Source organism: Leucoraja erinacea, chromosome 22, assembly GCF_028641065.1.
Source record: "Leucoraja erinacea ecotype New England chromosome 22, Leri_hhj_1, whole genome shotgun sequence".
Lineage (NCBI taxonomy): Eukaryota > Metazoa > Chordata > Chondrichthyes > Rajiformes > Rajidae > Leucoraja > Leucoraja erinaceus.
In genome coordinates this window covers 32541461-32566128 of record NC_073398.1, presented here as the reverse complement: position 1 = coordinate 32566128, position 24668 = coordinate 32541461, and the positions used below count along the sequence as shown (strand labels likewise).

The 24668-nt window shown below is 48.8% G+C and overlaps 1 protein-coding gene across 5 annotated transcripts in view; it reads left to right on the top strand.

Moving 5' to 3' along the window:
• Positions 1–24668, top strand: part of celf2 (cugbp, Elav-like family member 2) — a 559937-nt gene that overhangs the window by 508226 nt on the left and 27043 nt on the right. For 4 of the 5 annotated variants that reach the window (XM_055653430.1, XM_055653427.1, XM_055653426.1 and 1 more), the window contains 2 exons: positions 10907–11143; positions 15804–15867. In XM_055653430.1, coding sequence (XP_055509405.1) covers positions 10907–11143; positions 15804–15867 — 301 coding nt within the window. The remainder of the gene's footprint in view (positions 1–10906; positions 11144–15803; positions 15868–24668) is intronic. The other variant, XM_055653429.1, reaches the window with a different exon arrangement.

Here is a 24668-nt window from a genome sequence, read left to right as displayed (position 1 = left end):
AGCCATGATCACGATGAATGGCGGTGCTGGCTCGAAGGGCCGAATGGCCTCGTCCTGCACCTGTTTACTATGTTTCAATAAATGTCACGGTTGCGGCATGGAAACAGGCCCCCTTCAGCCCAACTTACCCACATCAGCCAACATGTCCCATCTGCACCAATCTATTCCTGCCCGCATTTGACCCATACCCCTCCAAACCTGTCCTTTCAATGTACCTGTCGAAAAGTTTCTGAGTGAGTTATCATTATCACTTCTAACAACTGAAGTATTCACATAGAAACATAGAAAAATGATGCAGCATTCGGCCCTTCGAGCCAGCACCGCCATTCAATATGATAGATAGAAACACAGAAAATAGGTGCAGGAGTAGGCCATTCTGCTTTTCAAGCCAGCACCGCCATTCAATATGATCATGGCTGATCATCCAACTCAGTACCCCGTTCCTGCTTTTCCCTCATATCCCTTGATTCCGTTAACCCTAAGAGCTAAACCTAACTCTCTCTTGAAAACATCCAGTGAATTGGCCTCCACTGCCTTCTGTGGCAGTGAATTCCACAGATCCACAACTCTCTGGGTGAAGAGGTTTTTCCTCATCTCAGTCCTAAACGGACTACCCCTTATTCTTACACAGTTACATTTATTTAATTACCAGAGTAACAGAGGGGGAAAAAAATCAAACAGTAAAATGGTGGGCCTAGCAATGTTTCACCTCTCCTAGGATGGCATTCTGCTTTACAGGTAGAGCACAGAAACAGGCCCTTCGGCCCATCGAGTCCACGCCGACCAGTGATCACCCTGTACACTGGCACTATCCAACACACTGGGGACAATTTATATGTGTATAATTTGTGCATGAGATGAATAGATCGGGTAGACGCACAAAGACTCTTGGCCAGAGTAAGGGAATCAAGAACTGGAGGATATAGAATTAAGGTGAGGGGGGGGGAAGATGTAATAGGGACCTGGGGTGTACCTTTTTTCACAAAAAGGGTGGTGGGTATATGGAGCTGGAGGAGATAGTTGAGGTAGGGACCTTTGCTATGTTTCAGAAGCTTTTCGACAGGTACATTGATAGGACAGGTTTAGAGGGACATGGGTCAAACGCAGGCAGGTGGGATTGGTGTAGATGGGACATGTTGGTCGATGTTGGGAAGTTGGGCTGAAGGGTCTGATTCCATGCTTTATGATACTATGACTCTAATTTTATCCAAGCTAATTAGCCTACAACTTCCCTGTACGATTTTGGAGTATGGGAGGAAACCTGAGCACCCGTAGAAAACCCACACAGTCACAGGGAGAATGTACAAACTCCGTACAGACAGTGCCCTTAGGCAGGATCGAACCCAGGACATTGGTGCTATGAGGCAGCATCTCTACTGCTGTGCCACAGTGCCACCCACTTCTGGAAGTGCACAATGCGCCTCCAAATCCAAGCTCTGATTTAAGTCTGAGAGACAAGGTGATGTAGTACTAAGGTCGCTAACTATCTAACTATCGCTCCTAAATAAGGGACAAACGGTCAAAATAAGGGACAAATTCCCGACGGCAATTCGTTGACCAACTCGGCCGTGGCTGGGTGGGTGAATGATGAGTTGGCCCGGGTGCTGGACTGCACACAAAGCCCAGCCAGCGGGCCAGCTGAGGTGTTTTGGCCCAGGTCGACGTCGCGCGCCCCGTCCAACTCATGAACCGACGATCGGCCGTGAGAAGGAGGGGCGGTGGTGGTGTCGGTGGTAAGCGAAGGTCCGAATGTCGGACAGCTGGCCGGGCTGCCAACCGACGGGGCCACGGGCGAGGCGCTGCTGCTGCTGCTGCTGCTGCTGCACTCCATGGGCTGCACTACATCGGGACGGGTGAGGCGGGGGCCGGACGCGGCTCTCCGTCCCGACTGTCCTCTCGACCCGTCAAATACGGGACAAGGGCGGTCCCGTATGGGACAAACCAATTTAGCCCAAAATACGGGATGTCCCGGCTTCAGACTGAAGAAGAGTCTCGACCCGAAACGTCACCTATTCCTTCGCTCCATAGACGCTGCCTCACCCGCTGAGTTTCCCCAGCATTTTTGTCTACCTCTGATTTAAAGTTATCATTTGCCGTTGCGGGGGAAGAGATGACTACCCTGTGTAAACGCAGTTCCTAACTACACTCTTGAAAGACTCGGCTTCAATGTTTGGTCCCTTGCCACCATTTCAGGAGAACAATGTGTTGGCGTCTTTGACTGCAGCCTTGGATCAGTCTCAACCAGCCTCCAGTGACGTACACATTCAGAGGAAACTACCAGATGTACCCCATCCATTGTTGATATTCAGACTTTCCGCAGCGTTAGAGTTGCTGCCTTATGGGCCTGTCCCACTTAGGCGATTTTTCAGGGCGACTACAGGCGACTGCCGCAAAATTTTCAGCATGTTGAACATTTTTCGGGACAGTGGCGACAATTTTTGCTCTCGTAGGTGAATTCCATTAAAACTAGTCCCTGGCAGTCACCTGAAGAGTTGCCTAAGTGGGACAGGCCCATTACAGCGCCAGAGACCCGGGTTCGTTCCTGTCTACGGATGCTGTCCGTACGGAGTTTGTACGTTCTTCCCGTGACCTGCGTGGGTTTTCTCCGGGTGCTCCGGTTTCCTCCCACACTCCAAAAACGGACAGGTTTGTAGGTTAATTGGCTTCTGTAAAGTGTAAATTGCCCCTAGTGTGTAGGATCGTGCTTATGTACGGAGATCGCTGGTCGGCGCGGACTCGGTGGGCCGAACTTTAGTCAGTGGAGACAGAAACTCACGTTTCTCTTGTCCTTGTTTGCCCTAAACATAAGAGTGACACTTACATTGACATTTGCTTCTGAAATTCACTTCAATTAGCGTAAGTGAAATCAAATTTTAGCAGCAATTAATGCATTTCTATTAACGTATTGTTAAGTTTGGGCATAGAGCAGGAGACTAATCCCCCCCCCTCCCCACCTACATGAATCTATAGAAGAGAACAAAATGAATCCATGAACTAATGTGTTTGAAGAGCAACTTGCCATTATTTCCATGGCATGGCGACCATCTTAAGGGTACCAGTCAAACTTTAAACTAATCTATCAACTATTAGCTACTCCAATAATTAAAAAAAAAACCCTACAACTATAATCACTGCTGAGCGTTCAATCTCCAGGCTGAGTTGTGTGCTTTGAAGGATATTTTCTTAATTGTTCATAGATGTTTAGTTTACTATATATGTACTGGTCAGTTTAAGTTACTGTTGTTCCTGCAAACACAGTTGCTACATTTATAAAGATGCATAAGTTCTCTTGCTTGTTTTGTTTAATGTTTGTAAGTGTTTTAATCCTCTTCATGCAATGGCTCTCTGGCAATTGGCAAGGTTGTAATTTAAGTGAGCCTTTATCAAACAGTGCGAATAAATACAATTGGGCTCTTTCTGGATGCTGAGGGTGGTCCGCTCTGTACAGGTTCAGGAGAGAACAAAGGGAATTCTCGCCCTCTACCAGTTCCTGTCCCTTGATCAGCATCGTTTCAGGGAATGGAAAGTATAAGAATATGGGGAAAGAGGATTTGGGGATTTGGATGAAGAAGATTTCTTTTACAAATGCCTCCACACTGGATCAATGGGCCCAACGACTTACTCCTCAATCCCCCTCGAACGTTGCTTTTGGTTTGAGGAATAAATGACATACATTCAGAGGAAGATAAATAGAGTATGGAAACATGCCCTTCGGCCCATCTTGCCCGTGCAAACCATGTTGCCACTCTGCGAGTTCCATTTACCTCCAATTAGCCAATGCCCTCTAAACACTTCTAAACCAAATATCTGCCCAAATGTCGTATAAAATCCATCATTTTATCCCCTTCCTCTGGCAACACATTTCAGGTAAGGATTACCTCCTGAGTGTCAAAGTTACCCCCTAATGCCCCTGTCCCACTTAGGAAACCTGAACGGAAACCTCTGGAGACTTTGCGCCTCACCCAAGGTTTCCGTGCAGTTCCTGGAGGTTTTTGTCAGTCTCCCGACCTGCTTCCACTACCTGCAACCTCCGGCAACGACCTGCAACCTCCGGGAACCGCACGGAAACCTCGGGTGGGGCGCAAAGTCTCCAGAGGTTTCCGTTCAGGTTTCCTAGGTGGGACGGGGGCATTAGGCCTCTCTTAAACCTCTTGCCCTCACCCTAAGCGTATGCCCTCTTGCTTTAGAATCGTCTACCCAGGGGGAAAAAAAGCTTGTGATGGTTCACTTTATCCATGCCCCTCATGATCTGCTCAATAAAGTTTCCCCTCAGACCCCAACGCTCGAAAGAAACGAGTCCCGGACAATTCAGCCTCCAATTCAGCCTCATGCTAGCAACATGGGTGAAGCCCTGGTGAATCTCATAGAGTCTCAGAAACAGCCTCAGAATTAAAGGACGCTGTTTAAAGAAAGGAGATGAGGAGGAGTTTATTTCGTCAGAGGGTGGTGAATCTGTGGAATTCATCAACACAGGCTGCGGCGGAGGCCAAGTCAATGGATATTTATGGCAGAGTTAGATAGATGTCTGATTAGTACGGGTGTCAGAGGGTACGGGGAGAAGGCAGGAGAATGGGGTTTGAGAGGGGAAGGCACATCAGCCATGATTGAATGGCGGAGTTGACTTGATGGGCGGAATGGACTAATTCTGCTCCTATCACATTGAGTCAAACATCACAGAAAAAGGTGGTTTGGCCCAACTTGTCCATGCTGACCAAGATGTCCCATCTAAGCTGTTTTTGACCCATATCCCTCTAAAATTTCCAATTCATGCACATGTTCAAGTGTCGTTTAAATGCTCTTATGCTATCTGTTTCAACCACCTCCTCTGGCAGCTCGTTCCATACGCCCATGATAATGCCGCCCCTCAGGATCCTGGTTAAATCTTTCCCCTCTTGTCTCCAACTGATGTCCTCTGGTACACAAAAATGCTGGAGAAACTCAGCGGGTGCAGCAGCATCTATGGAGCGAAGGAAATAGGCAACGTTTCGGGCCGAAACCCTTCTTCAGACTTGCTGAGTTTCTCCAGCATTTTTGTGTACCTTTGATTTTCCAGCAGCAGCAGTTCCTTCTTAAACACTGATGTCCTCTGGATTTTGATTCCCCCTACATTCCAAGTATCTCACCCCATCACACATTTAACTTAATTACCGAGGGTCAAAGCCACAGGTGCTCCCCGACCCGATAATTTAAACAAGGGGTTATAAATGTTTTGTTCGGGAAGCAGAAATGTCAGCCTAACCTGTTTCCATGGTGATAATTACATTCAAGGCTCTGAAGTGCTGAAGGCCTTTTTAGCTTAAGTGGCCTTTATTGGCACTTTTATTGCCCTTGGTTTTCTTTGCTTATTTTTTTATTTAATCATGGAAAAAAACAAATCTCTGCGTCTATTGACAATCCTATAATAAGCCAGTCAGTGACTATCTGGATCCATTGGATTGCATAATGCTCACCTGACCTGAGATATCTAAAATTTGGCCTGACTAACAGCTGGTACAGCTGGCGCCTCACAGCGCCAGAGACCCGGGTTCAATCCTGACCTGGGGTGCTGTCTGGGTGGAGTTTGCACGTTCTCCCCGGGACCGCGTGGGTTTCCTCCAGGTGCTGCGGTTTCCTCCCACATCCCAAAGACGCACGGGTTTGCAGGTTAATTGGCCCTCTGTAGAAATTGCCCTTAGTGTGTAGGGAGTGGATGAGAAAATGGGATAACATTGAACTAGGTGAGCGGGTGATCGATAGTCAGTGTGGACTCGGTGGGCCGAATGGCCTATTTCCATGCTGTATCTTTCAATGATACCATGAACAAACGCCTGTGTTATCTGGCCGACCAGATTCTTAAAAGCCAGTTCTGGCAGCACTTGTGGCCCAGATGTGGAGTTGTCTACATCTGAATAATACAAGTCCTCAGTTGCTCAGTTCCATCAAGGTTCTGATTGCTGTTTTTAGGACACTCAAAAAAGAAAATCAAGAGAAAAGGGGATCAAGTGACATTACGGACTGAAGGCACGGATAAGGCCCTGATTACTTTGATGGGTGTCAGGGGTTATGGGGAGAAGGCAGGAGGAGAATGGGGTTGAGAGGGAAAGTTAAATCGGCCATGATTGAATGGCGGAGTAGACTCGATGGGCTGAATGGCCTAATTCTGCTCCTATGACATGATGGGTTCTATAGACACCTTTAGTCATCATATTCTTATAAGGGGCCACAAACAAAGCAGATTTCTCCTCTGTGATGTCCAGACAAGGATATTTAACTGTTAATTAAAAAGCCATTCTAATTTGGGGAAACAATGGCTCTGCCCCTGTTACTGGGATTCCTTTTGCTTAAGGTCCTGATATGTTGCTATGGAGATTTGCCAGGATGTGGTCAGGTTGGAAAGGGTTCATGGAAGATTTACGAGGATGTTGCCAAGACTGAGCTATAGGGAGAGGTTGGACAGGCTAGGACTCTATTCCTTGGAGCGCAGGAGGATGAGGGGTGATCTTACAGAGGTGTACAAAATCACACGAGGATTAAATCGGGTAGACACAGTCTCTTGCCCAGAGTAGGTAAATCCAGAACCAGAAGACACAGGTTTCAGGTGAAGGGGAAAAGATTTAATAGGAATCAGAGGGGTAACTTTTTCACACAAATGGCGTTGGGTGCATGGAACGAGCTATCAAAGGAAGTGGTGGAGGCAGGGACTAGCGCAACGTTTAAGAAATGTTTAGACAGACACATGGATAGGACTGGTTTAGAGGGATATGGGCTAAACGCAGGCAGGTGGGACTAGTGTAGATGGGACATGTTGGTCGGTGTGGGCAAGTTGGGCCGAAGGGCCTGTTTCCACACTGCATGACAATACGATTAGACTGGGTACATTCAAGGTAGACTGTGTACTTCTAGTAACAAGATGCCTGAAGCACGGAGAGAGAATAAAAATCGGGAGCGTTAGGATGATCCTGGTCTCTGCAGGTCAGGTAAGGGCAAAGTTGCGGGAGAGAGCAACAGCTGGAAACATCTGGGCTGTTTTATTTCTCGAACGTGCAGAGAGCAGGGCCCGGATATAGTTCCCAAAACACCGTCCATACTTTTCCTCCAGAGATGCTGCCTGGCCCGCTGAATTAATCCTGCATTTTATACCTATCTCAGTTGGTAGGCTCTTCCAATTAGACTCAAATCTATGAGCCGATAACTTCTCATCCCTGCTTGGGCCAAATGCCTGTACATAAATCAGATTGAAGGCCACAGGGAAATAGTATTGAATGTAGAAGTTGGGAGGTCATGTTGCAGTTATATAAGACTTTGGTGAGGAAGCATTTAGCGTATTGTGTTCAGTTCTGGGCGCCACCTCATAGGAAAGATGTTGTCAAGTTGGAAAGGGCACAGAGAAGATTTACGAGGATGTTGTCAGGACTCAAGGGCCTGAGCTATAGGGGGAGGTTGAACAGGCTGGGACACTATTCCTTGGAGCGCAGGAGGACGAGGTGTGATCTTATAGAGGTGTAATAAATCATGAGAGAAATAGTAGATGCGCGAAATCTCAGGGGAATCGAGAACCAGAGGACGTAGGTTTAAGGTGAGGGGGGGAATGATTTAATAGGGTGTATGGAACGAGCTGCCGGAGGAGGTAGTTGAGGAAGGCACTATTGCAACGTTTACACACAGGTATGTGAATAGGACAGGTTTAGAGGGATAGACACAAAGTGCTGGAGTAACTCAGCGGGTCAGGCAGCTTCTCCGGAGAGAAGGGATGGGTGACGTTTCGGGTCGAGACCCTTCTTACGACCTGAGGCATATGGGCCGAGGTGAGACTCGTGTAGATGGGACATGTTGGTCGGTGTGGGCAAGTTGGCCTGTTTCCACACTGTACGACTCCATGACAAATTTGGGATGAAACGGCCAATCACATTGCACGCCGCTAACCATAGGGATTGCACAGGTAGCCAATGAAGCAGAGCAAAATGGCGGGCAGGGCATCTAGAAGGGGTCACATCACAGTGGCACTCAACACTTGATCGGGCTCCCGATATCTCATCCGGGCTAATGGCTAAACAATGGCTAATGGCATTTTAATTAAATGATGAGTGATTAACAGAGGGGGTGAAAAGCTCTGCTTTAAATCAGCGATGGTCAAGCCTGTACAACCTAGACATCTTGCACATGTTGAATATGCAGCTCAGGTTAAGGCCTTTGCTTCAGTCTTTTTACAGCAGAGGGGATTTTTGTGATTAACAGCATGAACTAATTATTAATAGTGGCTCTGCGTAAAGGCAGAGCAGGGAAGGTTCTGAGCAGCATTTAATTAAAATAAAAGGTATGGAAGAAGTTTAAATTAATAAGCCAGGTGCCTGCTTTTTAACCCTTTGAGGGACTGTTGTCATCTGGCATCTATCTTGGTGGGTGAGTATTTGAATTCTTTCTCGTTATGTTCCTGACTTGATCGAAAATCAAAACTGGGCTTGAAAGTAAAATGGAGACGCAAGAGACTGCAGGTGCTGGAATCTGGAGTGAAAACTGTGGGAGGAACTCAGCATCTTGTGTGTGGTGGGGGGGGGTGGTTGGAGGAAGTGCCTACATTTCCAGTTGAAACATGGTTTAGTTTAGAGATACAGCACGGAAACCATCAACGATCACCCCTACACTAGCCTACATTAACCTACAGATCGTTAGACTTTAGATTTTATAGATACAGAACGGAAACAGGCCCTTCGGCCCACCGGGTCCGCGCCGGCCAGCGATCCCCACACATTAACATTATTCCAGCCACTCTACGGACAAGTTTACAAGAATACCAAAGCCAATTAACCTACAAACCTGTACATCTTTGGAGTGTGGGAGGAAACTGGAGCACCTGGAGAAAACCCACGCAGGTCACGGGGAGACCTCCTAACTACGGGCGCTGTCTGTACGGAATTTGTACGTTCTCCCCGTGACCTGCGTGGGTTTTCTCCGAGATCTTCGGTCTCCTCCCACGCTCCAAAGACGTACAGGTTTGAAGGTTAATTGGCTTGGCATGAATGCAACTTGTCCCCAGTGGGTGTAGGATAGTGTTAGCGTGCGGGGATCGCTGGCTGGTGCGGTCTCGGCGGGCCGAAGGGCCTGTTTCCGCGCTGTATCTCTAAACTAAACTAAACTAAAGGAGAAAGGTAGATAAAAGCAGATGTTGGCGGGAATCCAATGAGGTAAAATGGGTGGCCAGAGGATGTTTGGAAGCAGAAGATAGTTGGAGATTAAGAGAGAGTTAGATAGAGCTCTAGGGGCTGGTGGAATCAAGGGGTATGGGGAGAAGGCAGGCACGGGTTATTGATTGGGGACGATCAGCCATGATCACAATGAATGGCGGTGCTGGCTCGAAGGGGCGCATGGTGTCCTCTTGCACCTATTTTCTATGTTTCTATGAGATGAAAGCGGACGATGGGATGCAGGAGGTGGGGGCTCTTTGGAGAAATGGAACTAAAACAGGCAACTGGAGATAGAACGTGTGTACAGGTGATCATTGGTCAGCGTAGACTCGGTGGGCCAAAGAGCTGTTACCATGCAGTATCTCCAAACTAAACTAAATTCCTTCAAAAGTGGAGGTGGAAATACGGAATTCTTCCCGGCTCCGGTCAACTGAAGGTCAAATCTGAGAGTCGGTAGACTTTGCCCAGCTCACCTTGGTCAGGTACACGGATTCGAAGGGTTTAGAGGGACATGGGCTAAATGTGGACAATGAGTCCTGGATAGAGTGGATGTGGAGAGGATGTTTCCAGTAGTGGGAGAGTCTAGGACCAGAGGGCACAGCCTCGGAATAAAGGTTGCACCTTTAGAAAGGAGATGAGGAGGAGTTTCTTCAGTCAGAGGGTGGTGAATCTGTGGAATTACTTGCCACAGACGGCTATGGAGGCCAAGTCAATGGTTATTTTTAAGGCGGAGATTTTGATTAGCAGGTGTGTTAGGGGTTATGGGGAGAAGGCAGGAGAATGGAGTTGAGAGGGAAAGATAGAACAGCCATGATGGAATGACGGAGTAGACTTGATGGGCCGAATGGCCCAATTCTGCTCCTATCACAAGAACAATTGGGACTAGCTTAGATGGGGCATTTTGGTCGGCTGTATCTCTAAACAAAACTGAAAAGGGGCACATGTGTGGGAAGGAACTGCAGATGCTGCTTTACACCAAAAATAGACACAAAATGCTGGAGTGACTCAGCTGGTCAGGCAGCATCTCTGGAGAGCAGGAATGGGTGATGTTTCGGGTTGAGACCCTTCTCCCCCTCCCCTGGCTTCTCAGTCTGAAGGAAGATCTCGACCCGAAACGTCACCTGTTCCTTCTCTCCAGAGATGCTGTCCGTCCTGCTGAGTTACTCAGGCATTTTGTGTCCAAAAAGGGGTGCATCTGAAAACCAAGTGATCGGGTGGTGGTGCAGGAAGGAACTGCAGATGCCGGTTTACCCCGAAGATAGACACAAAAAGCTGGAGTAAACTCAGCGGGTCAGGCGGCATCGCTGGAGGGAAAGGAATGGGAAGCCGAGATTCTGTCTCGAGTTACTCCTGCTTTTTTATTTTAAGAAGGAACTGCAGATGCTGGGAAAATCGAAGGTAGACAAAAATGCTGGGGAAACTCAGCGGGTGAGACAGAAGAAGGGTCTCGACCCGAAACGTCACCTATTCCTTCGCTCCATAGATGCTGCCTCACCCGCTGAGTTTCCCCAGCATTTTTGTCCACCTGCTTTTTTTTTTTGGTGTGGACAAAAATGCTGGCGAAACTCAGCGGGTGCAGCAGCATCTATGGAGCGAAGGAAATAGGCAACGTTTTGGTCCGAAACCCTTGATTTTTTTTTTGGTATGTCTGGCTTCTGGCTGAGACTGGATCTTTCGGGGGGGGCGCCCCCCCCCCCCCCACCCCCATATCTTCGCCCTAACGCTGCCCCTCTTTCCCACCGCAGGGCTGCTCGTCGCCAATTGTGGTGAAGTTCGCCGACACTCAGAAGGACAAGGAGCAACGGCGCCTACAACAGCAGCTGGCTCAGCAGATGCAGCAGCTTAACACCGCCACATGGGGCAACCTCACTGGCCTGGGCGCCCTGGGACCACAGTACCTGTCTGTAAGTGGTCATTGGGGAACCAAGAACATTGGCGAGATTGGAACAAAGGAACTTTTCGTACCTCAAAACATGCACACAGTCAGTCTTTTTTATTTCTTTCTACCTTTCTTTCGTGATGCAGCTCACAGTAGCTGGGCGTATGCGCTGGGGGTGTCAATGGTATTCTCTCCTTCAGGGAGTGTGGGGGTGGGGTGGGGTGGGGTGGGGGGGGGGGAGAGAAGGTGGGGGAGACTTTATACCCTCTGTACAGCTGGGGAAACGTTGCATTTTATCCACACGCCTCGCTCCCATGTTTTTACACGAAGAGTGTTTTATTGTCAAATGTCCCCGATAGAACCATGAAATTCCTAAGTAGCAAAAGTGCTGGAGAAACTCAGCGGGTGCAGCAGCATCTATGGAGCAAAGGAAATAGGCAACGTTCTTCCATGGAAGGAGTCCTCGCCCCCAACTGATGATCCCTTTTCCCGTCTCCAACGAACCCCCTCCTCGTGGAATCCCCCTCATGGTCTTCCGGCATTAGACCTTTTTATCCAAAACTGAAAAAAAAATAAAATTATATATACACATACCCACATATACATTAAAAAAATATACACACACACACACACACATATATATATATATGTGTAAGAAAAAACTGTAGATGCTGGTTTAAATCGAAGGTAAACACAAAATGCTGGAGTAACCCAGCGGGTGAGGCAACGTCTCTGGAGAGAAGGATTGGACGACGTTTCAGGTCGAGACCCTTCTTCAGACTTGTCTGGGGAGGGGGCGGGACAACAATAGAATGTAGTCGGAGACAGTAAGTGGGAGAACTGGGAAGGGGAAGGGGATGGAGAGAGATATCGACTTCAGATAGCCCTTGCTTTCTCCCTCCTTCCCCTTCCCCACCCCCACATCCTCCACTTCCCCAACCCACATCCTCCCCCTTCTGCTCCCACCCCACATCCTCCCCGGCACCCCACATCCTCCCCCCATCCCCCCCCCCACCCTCCCTCCCCCCCATCCCCTCCCCTCCCCCTCCCACCCCACATCTTCCCCTCCACCCCCCCCCCCTTCCCATCTCCTCCCACCCCCCCCCTCCACCCCCCCCCTCCCCCTCCCCCCCCCCCCACCTCCTCCCATCCCCATCCACCCCCACATCCTCCCCTCTACCGCCACCCTTTCCCCCTCCCCCCACCCACCCCCTCCCCCACCCCCCCCTCCCCTCCGCTCTGTATCCACTCTGCATCTGCATGGAAGAAGTTTATTTTAATTGGGTGCCACGAATTTTGGGGCAATCTCTAAACGTTTGCAATTCCCCGTTCGTTCCTGCTTTCGATAATATATCAATCGCCCATGGAGATACGCAAGTTAAATGTGTGCATTACGTTTCACAGCTGTACAGCAGGAGAGGATCCCCTCTGAGAGGGATCCAGTCTAACACAGAGTGGGATCTTGTTAAATGCTTTAGAGGCCACTGTGTATTTCGCTGTTTAAGATAAAGGCATTCAAATTAAGTTTTTCTGTGCCTAACTATACTGTGCTAGTGCTGTTGAAACATTGACTCAGAATGTTAATATTCCACCTGACGTAGGTGCAAAAAACTTTTATAGATTGCTTTAGTTGTGTGTGTAACTCTTTCCCATTTTAGGTTGATGTGCTGGTGTGATCTTCTTATTGTTAAGACAAATGAATGAGGAATATAGTGCGTGCCCCAACCATCGATTGCCAATGACCCCGTATGCATTCACATTAATCTCCCTAATGACAGTAACAGTCCACCTCTGATAACGGTGGTGACCTTATTCCCTGACTCCGACAGGATTAGTTCATGTTCATACGTTATACGTTATAGGAGCAGAATGAGGTCATTCGGCCCATCGAGACTATTCAATCATGGCTGATCTATCTTTCCCTCTCAAACCCGATTCTCCTGCCTTCTCCCCATAACCCCTGACGCCCATACTAATCAAGTGTCGGACTTCACGTGGCAGAAATTAATAGCCTGCCACCCGAAGTAATAGTCTTTGTGTTCCCAGTAGGAATATTCTGGAATATTCTGGGAGGTCTTGTTAAAACGGATATTTTGCACGATGGACATAAAACAAACTGCTTGAGGTACTTGGTCCCAGTCAGACAGCATCTGTAAACTCCACCCCCACACTCCCACTTTTGTTTCACTCCCAACCCCCCCCCACCCCCCACGCTCGACTGTCCTGTGTTCAGCTGTGAGCCAAGCTCACACTCCGTGCGAATGGTTACAAGCTCCTTCATACATGAGCTCATATTAGTAGTGTGTGTGTGCATGAACATGTGTGTGTGCGTGCACCTATATGCGCGAGTGAGTGTGCATGCGTATGTGTGCGCACATGCGTATGTACACGTGTGAATGTGCATGTGAGTGTTGTGAGCGTGTATGTGTGCACACAAATGTGTATGCGTATGTGTGTGTGCATGAGTGTGTGTGTGCATGAGTGTGCTTGCGTGTGTGCATGAGTGTGTGCAGCGTGTGTGCATGAGTGTGCAGCGTGTGTGTGTGCAGTGTGTGTGTGCAGTGTGTGTTCAGTGTGTGTGTGTGTGTACGTGTGCAGTGTGTGTGCAGTGTGTGTGTGTATGTGTGTGTGTGCGTGTGCAGTGTGTGTACGGTGTTGTGTGTGTGCAGTGTGTGTGTTCAGTGTATGTGTGTGCGTGCGTGTATGTGTGTGCCTAATCTCAAGCTGATGCCTGAAGTGCTGCTTCCAGTGACAACCCCTGTGTGTTGTGCAGAAGTCTGTGGCAACATTAGCCCCTGATTGGTGCCGCAGAAGGGCAGCAACATCTGCTGTCCCCAATGTCATAGCAACGCCCTGGATCGTGTCCCAGTGTCAGCGACAGCCCACAGCTTCCGCCTGTAACAAATGCAGGCTCTCCACACCACTCCATTTTGCTTCAGTTCATGTCAAGTTGTTGATGGTGCTGCGTACACCCAGCTGCAAGGTGCACTGTGAGACAAAGAAAGGCTCTGTCAAGATTACTTCTTTATTCAGTTCAGATATAACTCAGGCTGGAATCCCCAGAGCTTGCTCTGGTGTTATGCGTTCCTGATTTGGGGAGTGTGTGTGTTTGCACGTGTGTATGTGTGTATGCACACTCATGTGTGAGCGTGTGTGTGTGTGCATGAGTGTGCACTCGTATGTGTGTGCACTCGTGTGTGTGTCTGTGTGCGTGTGTGTACTTGCATGTGTATGCACTCGTGTGTGTGTGTACTCGTGTGTGCCTGCACGTGTGTGTGCACACTCATGTGTGATCGTGTGTGTGCATGAGTGTGCACTCGTATGTGTATGCACTTATGTGTGTGTCTGTATGTGTGTGCACTCGTGTGTGCCTGCACGTGTGTGTGCGTGTGTGTGTGTGTATGTGTGTGCACACATGTATATTTGTGTGCACGTGCGTTGGAGCATGTGTGTGAGAGCACTTGTGTGTGCACGTGTATTTGCACGCGTGTGTTTGAGCTGCTTGCGTGCGCGTGTGTGTGCACCTGTGCTCTGCTCTTTAGAATATAGCGCAGCACGTGAACAGGCCCTTCAACCGACAATATCTGTGGGGAACACGATGCCAAGACCAACTCTGATCCGCCTGCACATAATCCCTGCAATCCCCTGCGTACCCATGTGCTTAAACAAAATACCTCTTAAACGTCACGATCACATCTGCCTCCAATACCACCCTGGCAGAAGCTAACAGACACAAAGCGCTGGAGTGACTCAGTGGGTCAAGCAGCATCTCTGGTTAGGTGACGTTTTGAGTTGGGATGCATTTTTAGCCTGAAGAAGTCTCCAATCCCTGAAACGTCACCAATCCATGTTCTCCAGAGATGTTGCCTGACCCGCCAAGATCCAGCTCTTTGTTCTCCTCTTCCCCTCAACCAGCAGTTCCTGGTGACTCCATTCAGAACAGTTCATCCCTTGTTAAAACAGCTGCATCCTCCAGACCGCTGGATATCTTGAGCCTGTGTTGCGATATCTCAAAGTCAACTGTATTGAAAGATGCCAGGCTGGCTCCCTCTATCCAGCCCACATTCCTCAGATATTGGGTTTTTGTTGTTTAATATATATAATGTATGTGGCTTTGGATGGGTATAATTTGGTTGAACCATCCATAAGGTTATCCATTTGACTTTGGATACTTTATGGAAATGGTTAGCAATGTCTATTTCTTTAAGTGGATGCTGATTTCAATGGTTCTTTATTTGTCACATATGCATATTCTTGCATAAATTACACCTGCGGGCGCCGCCATTTTTGGCGCCATCTTTCAAAGTCCAAAGCCCGTTCGGCCCGCGCGCTTGATGTACTGGAACAGTTCCCGCCAACAGACGTCCCTCTCTTCTCCCCTTCTCTCCTCGCCCGGCCATCTTTGTGTCCCGTGCACCTCCTGCAGCCGACCCTCATGGCGCTGACCCTGTGGCGTTACCCCGGTTCACCGTCCCACCGACCCCTCGCTCCTCGCGTCCGGCGTCTCCGTCTCCCGCCGACCGACCGACCGACCAGCCTTCAGGCGGGCTCCCGTTTTACGCTGAGTCTCTGAAGATGTCCACTGATTACAAGTGTACCAGCACAAGCAATGTTTTGGAAGCTTCCCGGATTGAATTCTCCCGGCTGGTGACAATGTTCCAGACATCAGCCAGAGGGTAAAGAACGAGCGTCTGCAGAAATGTTTGACCCAGTCCGAGCTTTAAATTGTCATATCACAGTGGAATTATTTTATCTCTTTGCAGCTCTTGCAGCAAGCAACCTCGACAAGTAACCTAGGCACCTTCAGTGGCATTCAACAGATGGCAGGTATGTAGAGCCAGGTCACTCTCTTCTCTACCAGTGACAAGCATCTGTTCAGTTAGTTGCCTTCTTTCTTGAGTGTTCCTATTTAATGTCCCTCGGACTATCCTTGATCGGACTTTGCTGGCTTTACCTTGCACTAAACGTTATTCCCTTATCATGTATCTGTACACTGTAAACAACTCGATTGTTATCATGTATTGTCTTTCCGCTGACTGGATAGCACGCGACAGAAAGCCTTTCACTGTACCTCGGTACACGTGACAATGTACTAAACTAACAGTTTGATTTAGTTTAGAGATGTAGTCAGGAAACAGATCCCTTGGCTCACCGAGTCCTCGCCGACCAGCGATCCCCGCACACGTACACCATCTTACAGGCACCTGGGACAATTTTACCTGAAGCCAATTAGCCTGTAAACATGTACGTCTTTGGATTGTGGGACTTGTGAAACCGGAGCAACCGCACGCAGGTCACGGGGAGTACGTACACACTACGTATAGACAGCACCCGTAGTCAGGATCGAACCCGGGTCTCTGGCGCTGTAAGGGGGGGGGGAGGGAGGGGTGAATGATAGGTGGATACAGGTGAAGTGGGTTGAGTGGCAGGTGTATACAGGTGAGGGGAGGATGAGTGGAAGGTGGATACAGGTGAGGGGAGTTGAATGATAGGTGGATATAGGTGAGTGGGGTTAAGAGGTGGACACAGGTGAGGGGGTGAGTGATGCGTGGATACAGGTGAGGTGGGTTGATATCTGGATCTAGGTGAGGAGGTGAATGATAGTTGAGTACAGGTGAGGGGTGTTGATAGGTTGGTGCAGGTGAGGGGCATTGATAGGTGAATTGAGGTGAGGAGCATAGGTGTATACAGGTGAGGGGGGTGAGTGATAGGTACCTGGACACTAATGCACCAGTTTGACTGCCGGTGTAAGCTACTGAGCATTGCTTCTGTTAAGCCACAGTGCAGCGTACTGAGAACATGATGCCATTTTGTGACGCTCGTCTCCTCTCCTATATCAGTTTGCAGCCTGACTCATCAGCGGTATTCACAAATTAGCAGGCGTATCAGAACACATTGCTGTATCTAAGTCCAATTTAAGCCATGCAATTCTAGGCATGGAAACAAAAGTCAGGGAAACAGAGCGTGACCCTGGCAGACATTGAAGCGTTCCAGCAGTCTATGCCATGCAAAATTAAAGCTATTCAGGAAATATAATTGCCTTAAATATGCCTTAAATATGCCTTAACTGAGTCTATTGGATAACATTTCACCTGAGACCATTAATGAACTAAATGAACGCACTTAGGGATTTATGGTGCAGCGGGTAGAGCCGTTGCCTTATGGCACTTACTGCGCCAAAGACCCCGGTTCGATCCCGGCTACGGGTGCTGTCTGTACAGAGTTTGCACGTTCTCCCCATGACCTGTGTGGGTTTTCTCCGAGATCTTCGGTTTCCTCCCCCCCCCCCCCCCCCCCCCCCTCCAGAGACGTACAGGTTTGTAGGTGAATTGGCTTGGTATAAATGCAAAAATTGTCCCTGGTTTAGGATAGTGTTAATGTGCGGGGATCGCTGGTCGAGTCGGACTAGATGGGCCAAAGGGCCTCCTTCTGCACTGTATCTGTAAACTAAACTAAAATACTTTTTTTTTATAAGACAAGCTAAAAGGTGTTCATATATATATATATAGTGTGGGTCTGATTATTGCAGTCTGTATTGCATCTGACTAACCTACATAAAATTAGACCATTCAGTCCCTTAGGCTTATGTCATCTTTTAATTAGATCAGGTCCAACCCAATCCTTGACTCCTTTTTCCAGCCTTGAATCCATATCTTAGTGTTGCAAAAATCAATCAGTCTTGGTATTGAGGTTTTTGGTTCAGCTCCTGTCCGTACTACCAAGGACATTTTGAAGGTGGGATGAGGACAGAACTCATTTTGTGTTGGCATGGTGGCGCAGCGGTAGAGTTACCGTCTCCCAGCGCCAGAGACCCGGGTTCAACCCTGACTACGGGTGCTGTCTGCAAGGAGTTTGCACGTTCTCCCCGTGACCACGTGGGTTTTCCCCGGGATCTCCGGTTTCACCCCACACTCAATGGACAATAGGTGCAGGAGTAGGCCATTCAGCCCTTCGAGCCAGCAGTGCCATTCAATGTGATCATGGCTGATCATCCCCAATCAGTACCCCGTTCCTGCCTTCTCCCCATATCCCCTGACTCTTTAACAGCTATCTTTAACAGCCCTATTTAGCTCTCTCTTGAAAGCATCCAGAGAACCCCTCCTCCACCGCAAGAATTCCAGAGACTCACAACTCTCTGTGTGAAAAAGTCCAAAGACGTACAGGTTTGTAGGTTCATTGGCTTCAGTCAAAATTGTAAATTGTCCTGTGTGTTTGTAGGATAGTACTAATGGGGAGGAGCGAATGCCACCTGAAGACAAGTCGTGGTCTGATCAACCACGGCTAGGTCGCCTGGGTGAGGGCGTCTGATGTTGAAAGACCCGAAACACCCAACGACCCCAGTTTACATCAATCACTGATAATGTGTTCAGGAGCATCTATCGATGTATTTTTATCAAAAGTGTACAGGGTGGTCACTGGTCGGCATGGCTCGGATGGGCCGAAGGGCCTGTTTCTTTTCTGCACTGTATCTTCAAAGAGAATTGTTTGGTTTGCAAGTGGTTTGTGTGAGCAGACAGTGTTCCTCACATCATGAGCCAGTTCCCGATCTCTATAAAAATGGATGGGTAGAGTCAAAAGAATCCCACTTTGTGTTCGACCAAGACAGTGTTTTGCATCACAGCACTCCCGATTGCTCAATCAGAACCAGAATTAAAATCACACTTTATTCGGCCAAGTATGTTTTGCAACATACGAGGAATTTCACTGGCCAGGTCAGTCATATAATTAAAAGTAACACATCACTCAAAAACACATTTTAACACGAACATCCACCACAGTGACTCCTCCACATTCCTCACTGTGATGGAAGGCGAAATACAGATCAAGTTCCTTTTGTTCTTCCTCGGTCGGGGGCCTCGAGCCCTCCGTTGACGGGACGATCTTGACTCCCGTAGCCGGTGGCGTTTCGGGCCCTCTGCATCGAGGCGATCAGCTCCTGCATCGGGGGGATGTCAGCTCCCCAGCGCCGGGCGATCGAACCTCGTGTCGGGGCTGGTCGAACCTTCCGCGGCATTAGAGCTTCCCGACTAACCTCCCCCGAGACTGCGAGCCCAAGGGATCCGCTGATGTTAAGTCCGCGCCCCGCGGTGGGGCTCACGACAGTCCGAGGAGGCTCCCAGCTCCAGCGATGGTTAGGCGGCAGAGCCCGGAGAATGTGATCCCAAAATTGATCACATCTCCGGGAAGGTAGGAACTTGAAAAAAAGTTTCCCCCTCTCCCCGCCCCCCACATAAAACAAACCGTAGTACATTAAAACAAACTTTTAACGCACTAAAAAAATAACAAACGAAAAAAAAAACTGCCAGCAGGGCTGCCATCTCCCCGGCGCCCCTGGTGGTCTTTTCCCCACTATATAAGAGCGCAGAGCTTTAAGGTGAGAGGGGCAAAGTTTAAAGGGGATGTGCGGGGCACGGTTTTTTATTTCACACAGAGGGTGACATCTGGATCATGCTGCCAGGGGTGCTGCAGGCAGATACAATAATGGTGTTTGAGAGGCTTTTGGATGGGACATGTGAACAATTCTGGGCACCTTATGTGAGGAAGGGTGTGCTGGCCAGGGGAGGTTTACAAGAATGATCCCAGGAATGAGTAGGTTCACCTATGATGAGCGTCTGACAGCACTGGGCCTGCACTCGCTGGAGTTTACAAGAATGAAGGAGGGTGGGGGGGGATTTCATTGAAACTTACCGACTAGTGGCAGTCCTGGATAGAGTCAAGTCAACTTTATTTGTCATATACACATACAAGATGTACAGGGAAATGAAAGTGGCAATGCCTGCGGGATTGTGCAAAACCACAGAACGACGCAACAGAACCAGTATTTATATTTAAAATAAAGACACAACAGTAATTGCCCCCTGGTGAGATCAGAGTTTACTGTCCTGATGGCCTGTGGGAAGAAACTCCGTCTGGATGTGGAGACGATGTTTCCACTAGTGAGAGAGTCTGGGACTAGAGGTCACAGCCTCAGAATTAAAGAACGTTCTTGTAGAAAGGAGATGAGGGGAAATTTCTTTAGTCAGAGGGTGGTGAATCTGTGGAATTCATTGCCACAGGCAGCTGTGGAGACCAAGTCAGTGGATATTTTTAAGGCAGAGATAGATAGATTCTTGATTAGTACAGGTGTCAGAGGTTACAGAGAGTGTCAGAGGTTACTCCGCCCCCCCCCACCCCCCCCCCCCCCACCACCCCACATCGCCCCCCCCCCCCCCCCCCCCCCCCCACTAACTGTACGCACCAATTACCTGGCACGTTTTGTTCTGTTCTGCCCACCCCTCATCCCTCTTCCAGCTTACTCCCCCCCCCACCCCACAATCAGTCTGAAGAAGAGTCCTGACTCGAAACATCACCTATCCATGTTCTACGAGGATGGAATTCCCTGCCACAGAGGGCAGTGGAGGCCAAGTCACTGGATGGATTTAAGAGAGAGTTAGATTGGGATATGGGGAGAAGACAGGCACGGGTTATTGATTGGGGATGATCAGCCATGATCACAATGAATGGGGGTGCTGGCTCGAAGGGCCGAATGGCCTCCTCCTGCACCTATTTTCCATGTTTCTATGTTATGGGGAGAAGGTAGGAGAATGGGATTAGGAGGGAAAGATAGATCAGCCATGATTGAAAGGCGGAGTAGACTTGATGGGCCGAATGGCCTAATTCTACTCAGATTCCTTATGACCTTATGAAGTGCAGACAAATGAGATTAGTGTAACTTGACACCATAATTTGCACAGACATTGTGGGCCGAAGGGCCTGATGTGTTGTTCACTGTATTCTATACATGTTATTCAATGTATTCCATAACCAATGTTGCTTTGCAGTCGAGCCGTGCCTCTGTGAAAGTTATAGTTATCCTGGTAACTAGTGCTTTTTGTGTGGATGCAGTTGAACAGTATAACAGTGTTGCACAGTGGTGCAGCGGGTAGAGCTGCTGCCTTACAGCTCCGGAGACCCGGGTTCGATCCACTCCACGGGTGCTGTCTGTACGGAGTTTGAACGTTCTCCCCGTGACCTGCGTGGGTTTCCTCCGGGTGCTCCGGCTTCCTCCCACACTCCAAAGACGTACAGGTTAATTGGCTTGGGTAAAAGATTGTAAAATTGCCCCTAGTGTGTGTAGGATAGTGTTTAGTGTACGGGGATCGCTGGTCGGCACAGACTCGGTGGGCTAAGGGGTTTCCACGCTGTATCTCGAAACTAAACTAAACTAAATATGACAGTTCATGCAATGCTATTGACTGCAGTATTTCAATCTGGTTTGTAATCCTTAAGGGCCTGTCCCACTGTACGAGGTACTTCAAGAGTTCTCCCGAGTTCTCCCCAGACTCGAGCTCGTGTAATATACGTAGCGGGTCCATTGGGGCTCGTACGAGTAAAAAGTAACAATTTTTATCATCACGGGAATTTTTTTACTCGTGGACATTTTTCACAGTGTTAAAAAAAGTCACGAGTTTACCGGATTTCCCGAGTACCTACCGTTACTCGTACGAGCTCCTACGTACCTGCTACGTACATTACACAAGCTCGAATCAGGGGAGAACTCTTGAATTACCTCGTACAGTGGGACAGGCCCCTTTGAGGTGCATGGACACAGCACACAAGTTATAGAAACATAGAAAATAGGTGCAGGAGTAGGCCATTCGGCCCTTCGAGCCTGCACCGCCATTCAATATGATCATGGCTGATCAGGATCAACTCAGTATCCTGTACCTGCCTTCTCTCCATACCCCCTGATCCCTTTAGCCACATCTAACTCCCTCTTAAATATAGCCAATGAACTGTGGCCTCAACTACCTTCTGTGGCAGAGAATTCCAGAGAATTAAACATTTGCCTATTGTGTGCATGTGACAATAAATTGATCTTGAACTTGAACTTGGTTAGTGTACGGGGTAATCGCTGGTCGGCGTGGACTCAGTGGGCCGCTGGTCCTGTTTCCGCGCTGTATCTCTAAAGTCTAAAGTCAGTAGACGGAATGTGGATGGAGGGAGAGGTGGGAGGGGAGAATGAGACCAATATTTTCAAGGCTAGATAATGGAGCGGGAAAGGGAGGCTGAACTCTTCCTGCCAACATTTAACGCAATGATACCACGAGGAGATTAAAACAAAGCCATTATGAAGCATTTCAACAACAAGCATTTCAGATTATTTCATAAAAGCATCGTTCATTATTTTGGAACGCGATGCCTCTTGGCAGCTGCTCTGCATCAACAGCATCTTATAAACAGCAGCGCGATGAGTGATTGTTTCATAACGATTTAAAGAGGGACGTGGCTCGGAGCTGCAGTAAAAACGTTTTGGCCTGAGCCAGTGGAACGATACCTCAGCCTAATGTCTCACAGTTACACCCACGCATTGGACTTTCGACTTTGGAGACACAGCGCGGAAACAGGCCCCTTTGGCCCACTGTGTCCATAACGCCCTGCGATCACCCCGCACACTAGCTCTATCCAACACACACACACACACACGCACACACGCACACACACACGAGGGAACAATTTACAATTTTCACAGAAGCTAGTGAACCCTCAAACCTGTACGTCTTTAGAGTGTGGGAGGAATCCGGGTACAATCCATGCCGTTTTAGGGAGAATGTACCTACAGCACCTGTAGGTCTCTGAGATGGGAGGTCAAAAGATTTTAGACCTTAGACATACAGCAGGCAAGCAATCTCTTCATCCCACCGAGTCCGTGCCGACCAGCGATCACCTCAAGCACTAGCACTATCCTACACACTAGGGAGAATTTACTATTTTTTAATCAAAACCAATAAACCTACAAAGCTGTACGTCTTTATAATGTGGGAGGAAACCCAAGTACCTGGAGAAAACCCACGCAGACCACGGGGAGAACGTACTGACAAGCACCCGTAGTCAGGATCGAACCCGGGTCTCCGGCGCTGTGAGGCAGCAACTCTACCGCTGCGCCACCGTGCCACCCATATTGGGGCAGTGTAGAATGATGAACTAATCTACCAGCCGCGTTTATGAAAGGAAGGCAGCTGAAGAAACATCCCAAGAGTAACACAAAGCGGAGTTAGTGCTACAAGTGTGAATCTTTATCAAGTGACCGACCCCCCTGCTATACGATATTTTCTCGGCCAAGTTGACTGAGGCAAACAAGCTACAGTTGAAATCAGATGTAGTTTTTAAGAATGTGATGTCTGTAAACAGCTTCAATCATGTGATGTAAGTTGCATTTTCAGTTGCTAATCCCAGGAGGACACATTTATGGCTTTGAAATTCCTGATTTAAAACGCACAGAGCTAAGTGAAATGTTCCCACTGGTCTGTCTCTCCATCTTATTTTGGCCAATGTTCAGAGAGATCTGTGTGAGAGGAATAGAAAGAAAACATTTCGGAGAAACATGGAGAAAAACAGGAAACTGTAAACACATATAGATCTCCTGGCACTTAAAAGATCAATTGTTGTTATTGTAGACTAGGGTTGCCAACTGTCCCGTATTAGCTGGGACATCCCAAATTGGTTTGTCCCGTATGGGACCGCCCTTGTCCCGTATTTGACTGCTGCTACTCGGGTCGAGGGGACTGTCGAGTCGGAGAGCCGCATTCGGCCCCGCCTCACCTGTCCCGACGTAGTGCAGCCCATGGAGTGCAGCAGCAGCACCTCGCCCCTGGCCCCGTCGGTCGGCAGCCCGGCCAGCTGTCCGATCTTCGGAATAATTGCTTACTGCCGACACCACCTCCACCCCTCCTTCTCACGGCCGATCATCGGTTCATGGGTAGGATGGGGGGGGCCGGACTTTGGGTGCAGCAGAACACAAAGCCCAGCCGGCGGGCCACCTGAGAGGTTTTGGCCCGCGCAACATCGGCTGGGCTTTGTGTGCAGTCCAGCACCCGGGTCAAACTCATCATTCACCCAGCCACGGCCGGGTCGGTCAACGAATTGCCGTCAGGAATTTTGACCTTTTGTCCTTTATTTTGGAGTGCTAAAGTTGGCAAGCCTATTGTCGACCTACATCGGAGTTAAGTAATCTCCAGTTAAAATGGCAACTATTTTGGAGTCATGGAATCACAGAGTGATACAGTGTGGAAACATGCCCTTTGGCCCAACTTGCTCACACCGACTAACGTGTCCCATCTACACTAGTCCCACCTGCCTGCGTTTGGCCAATATCCCTCTAAACCTGTCCGAGCTGTTTTGTTGAAGATGTTGAAAAGCAGTTTTACAGCATGGGAGACAAAAGTGCTGGAGAAACTCAGCGGGTGCAGCAGCATCTATGGAGTGAAGGAAATAGGCGACGTTTCGGGCCGAAACCCTTCTTCGGACTGATGTAGGGTGGGGAGAAGAAAGGAAAAAGGAAGAGGAGGAGCCCGAGGGCTGAGAGGGAGAGGAGACAGCAAGGGCTACCGGAAATTGGAGAATTCAATGTTTATGCCGCTAGGGTGCAGACTGCCCAAGTGGAATAAGAGGTGCTGCTCCTCCAATTTCCGGTGGTACTCACTCTGGCCATGGAGGAGGCCCAGGCCCAGGTTTACAGCACATTGTGCTTTCATTGCAAGTTCCCAAGAACGTGGATGCAGAAATATTGCCCTGGTTTAGAAATTGTTAAACGCGTGATTTAGTGGCGTCTGCGTATGGTGGTACAAAGAGCGATTGGGTAAAAACTT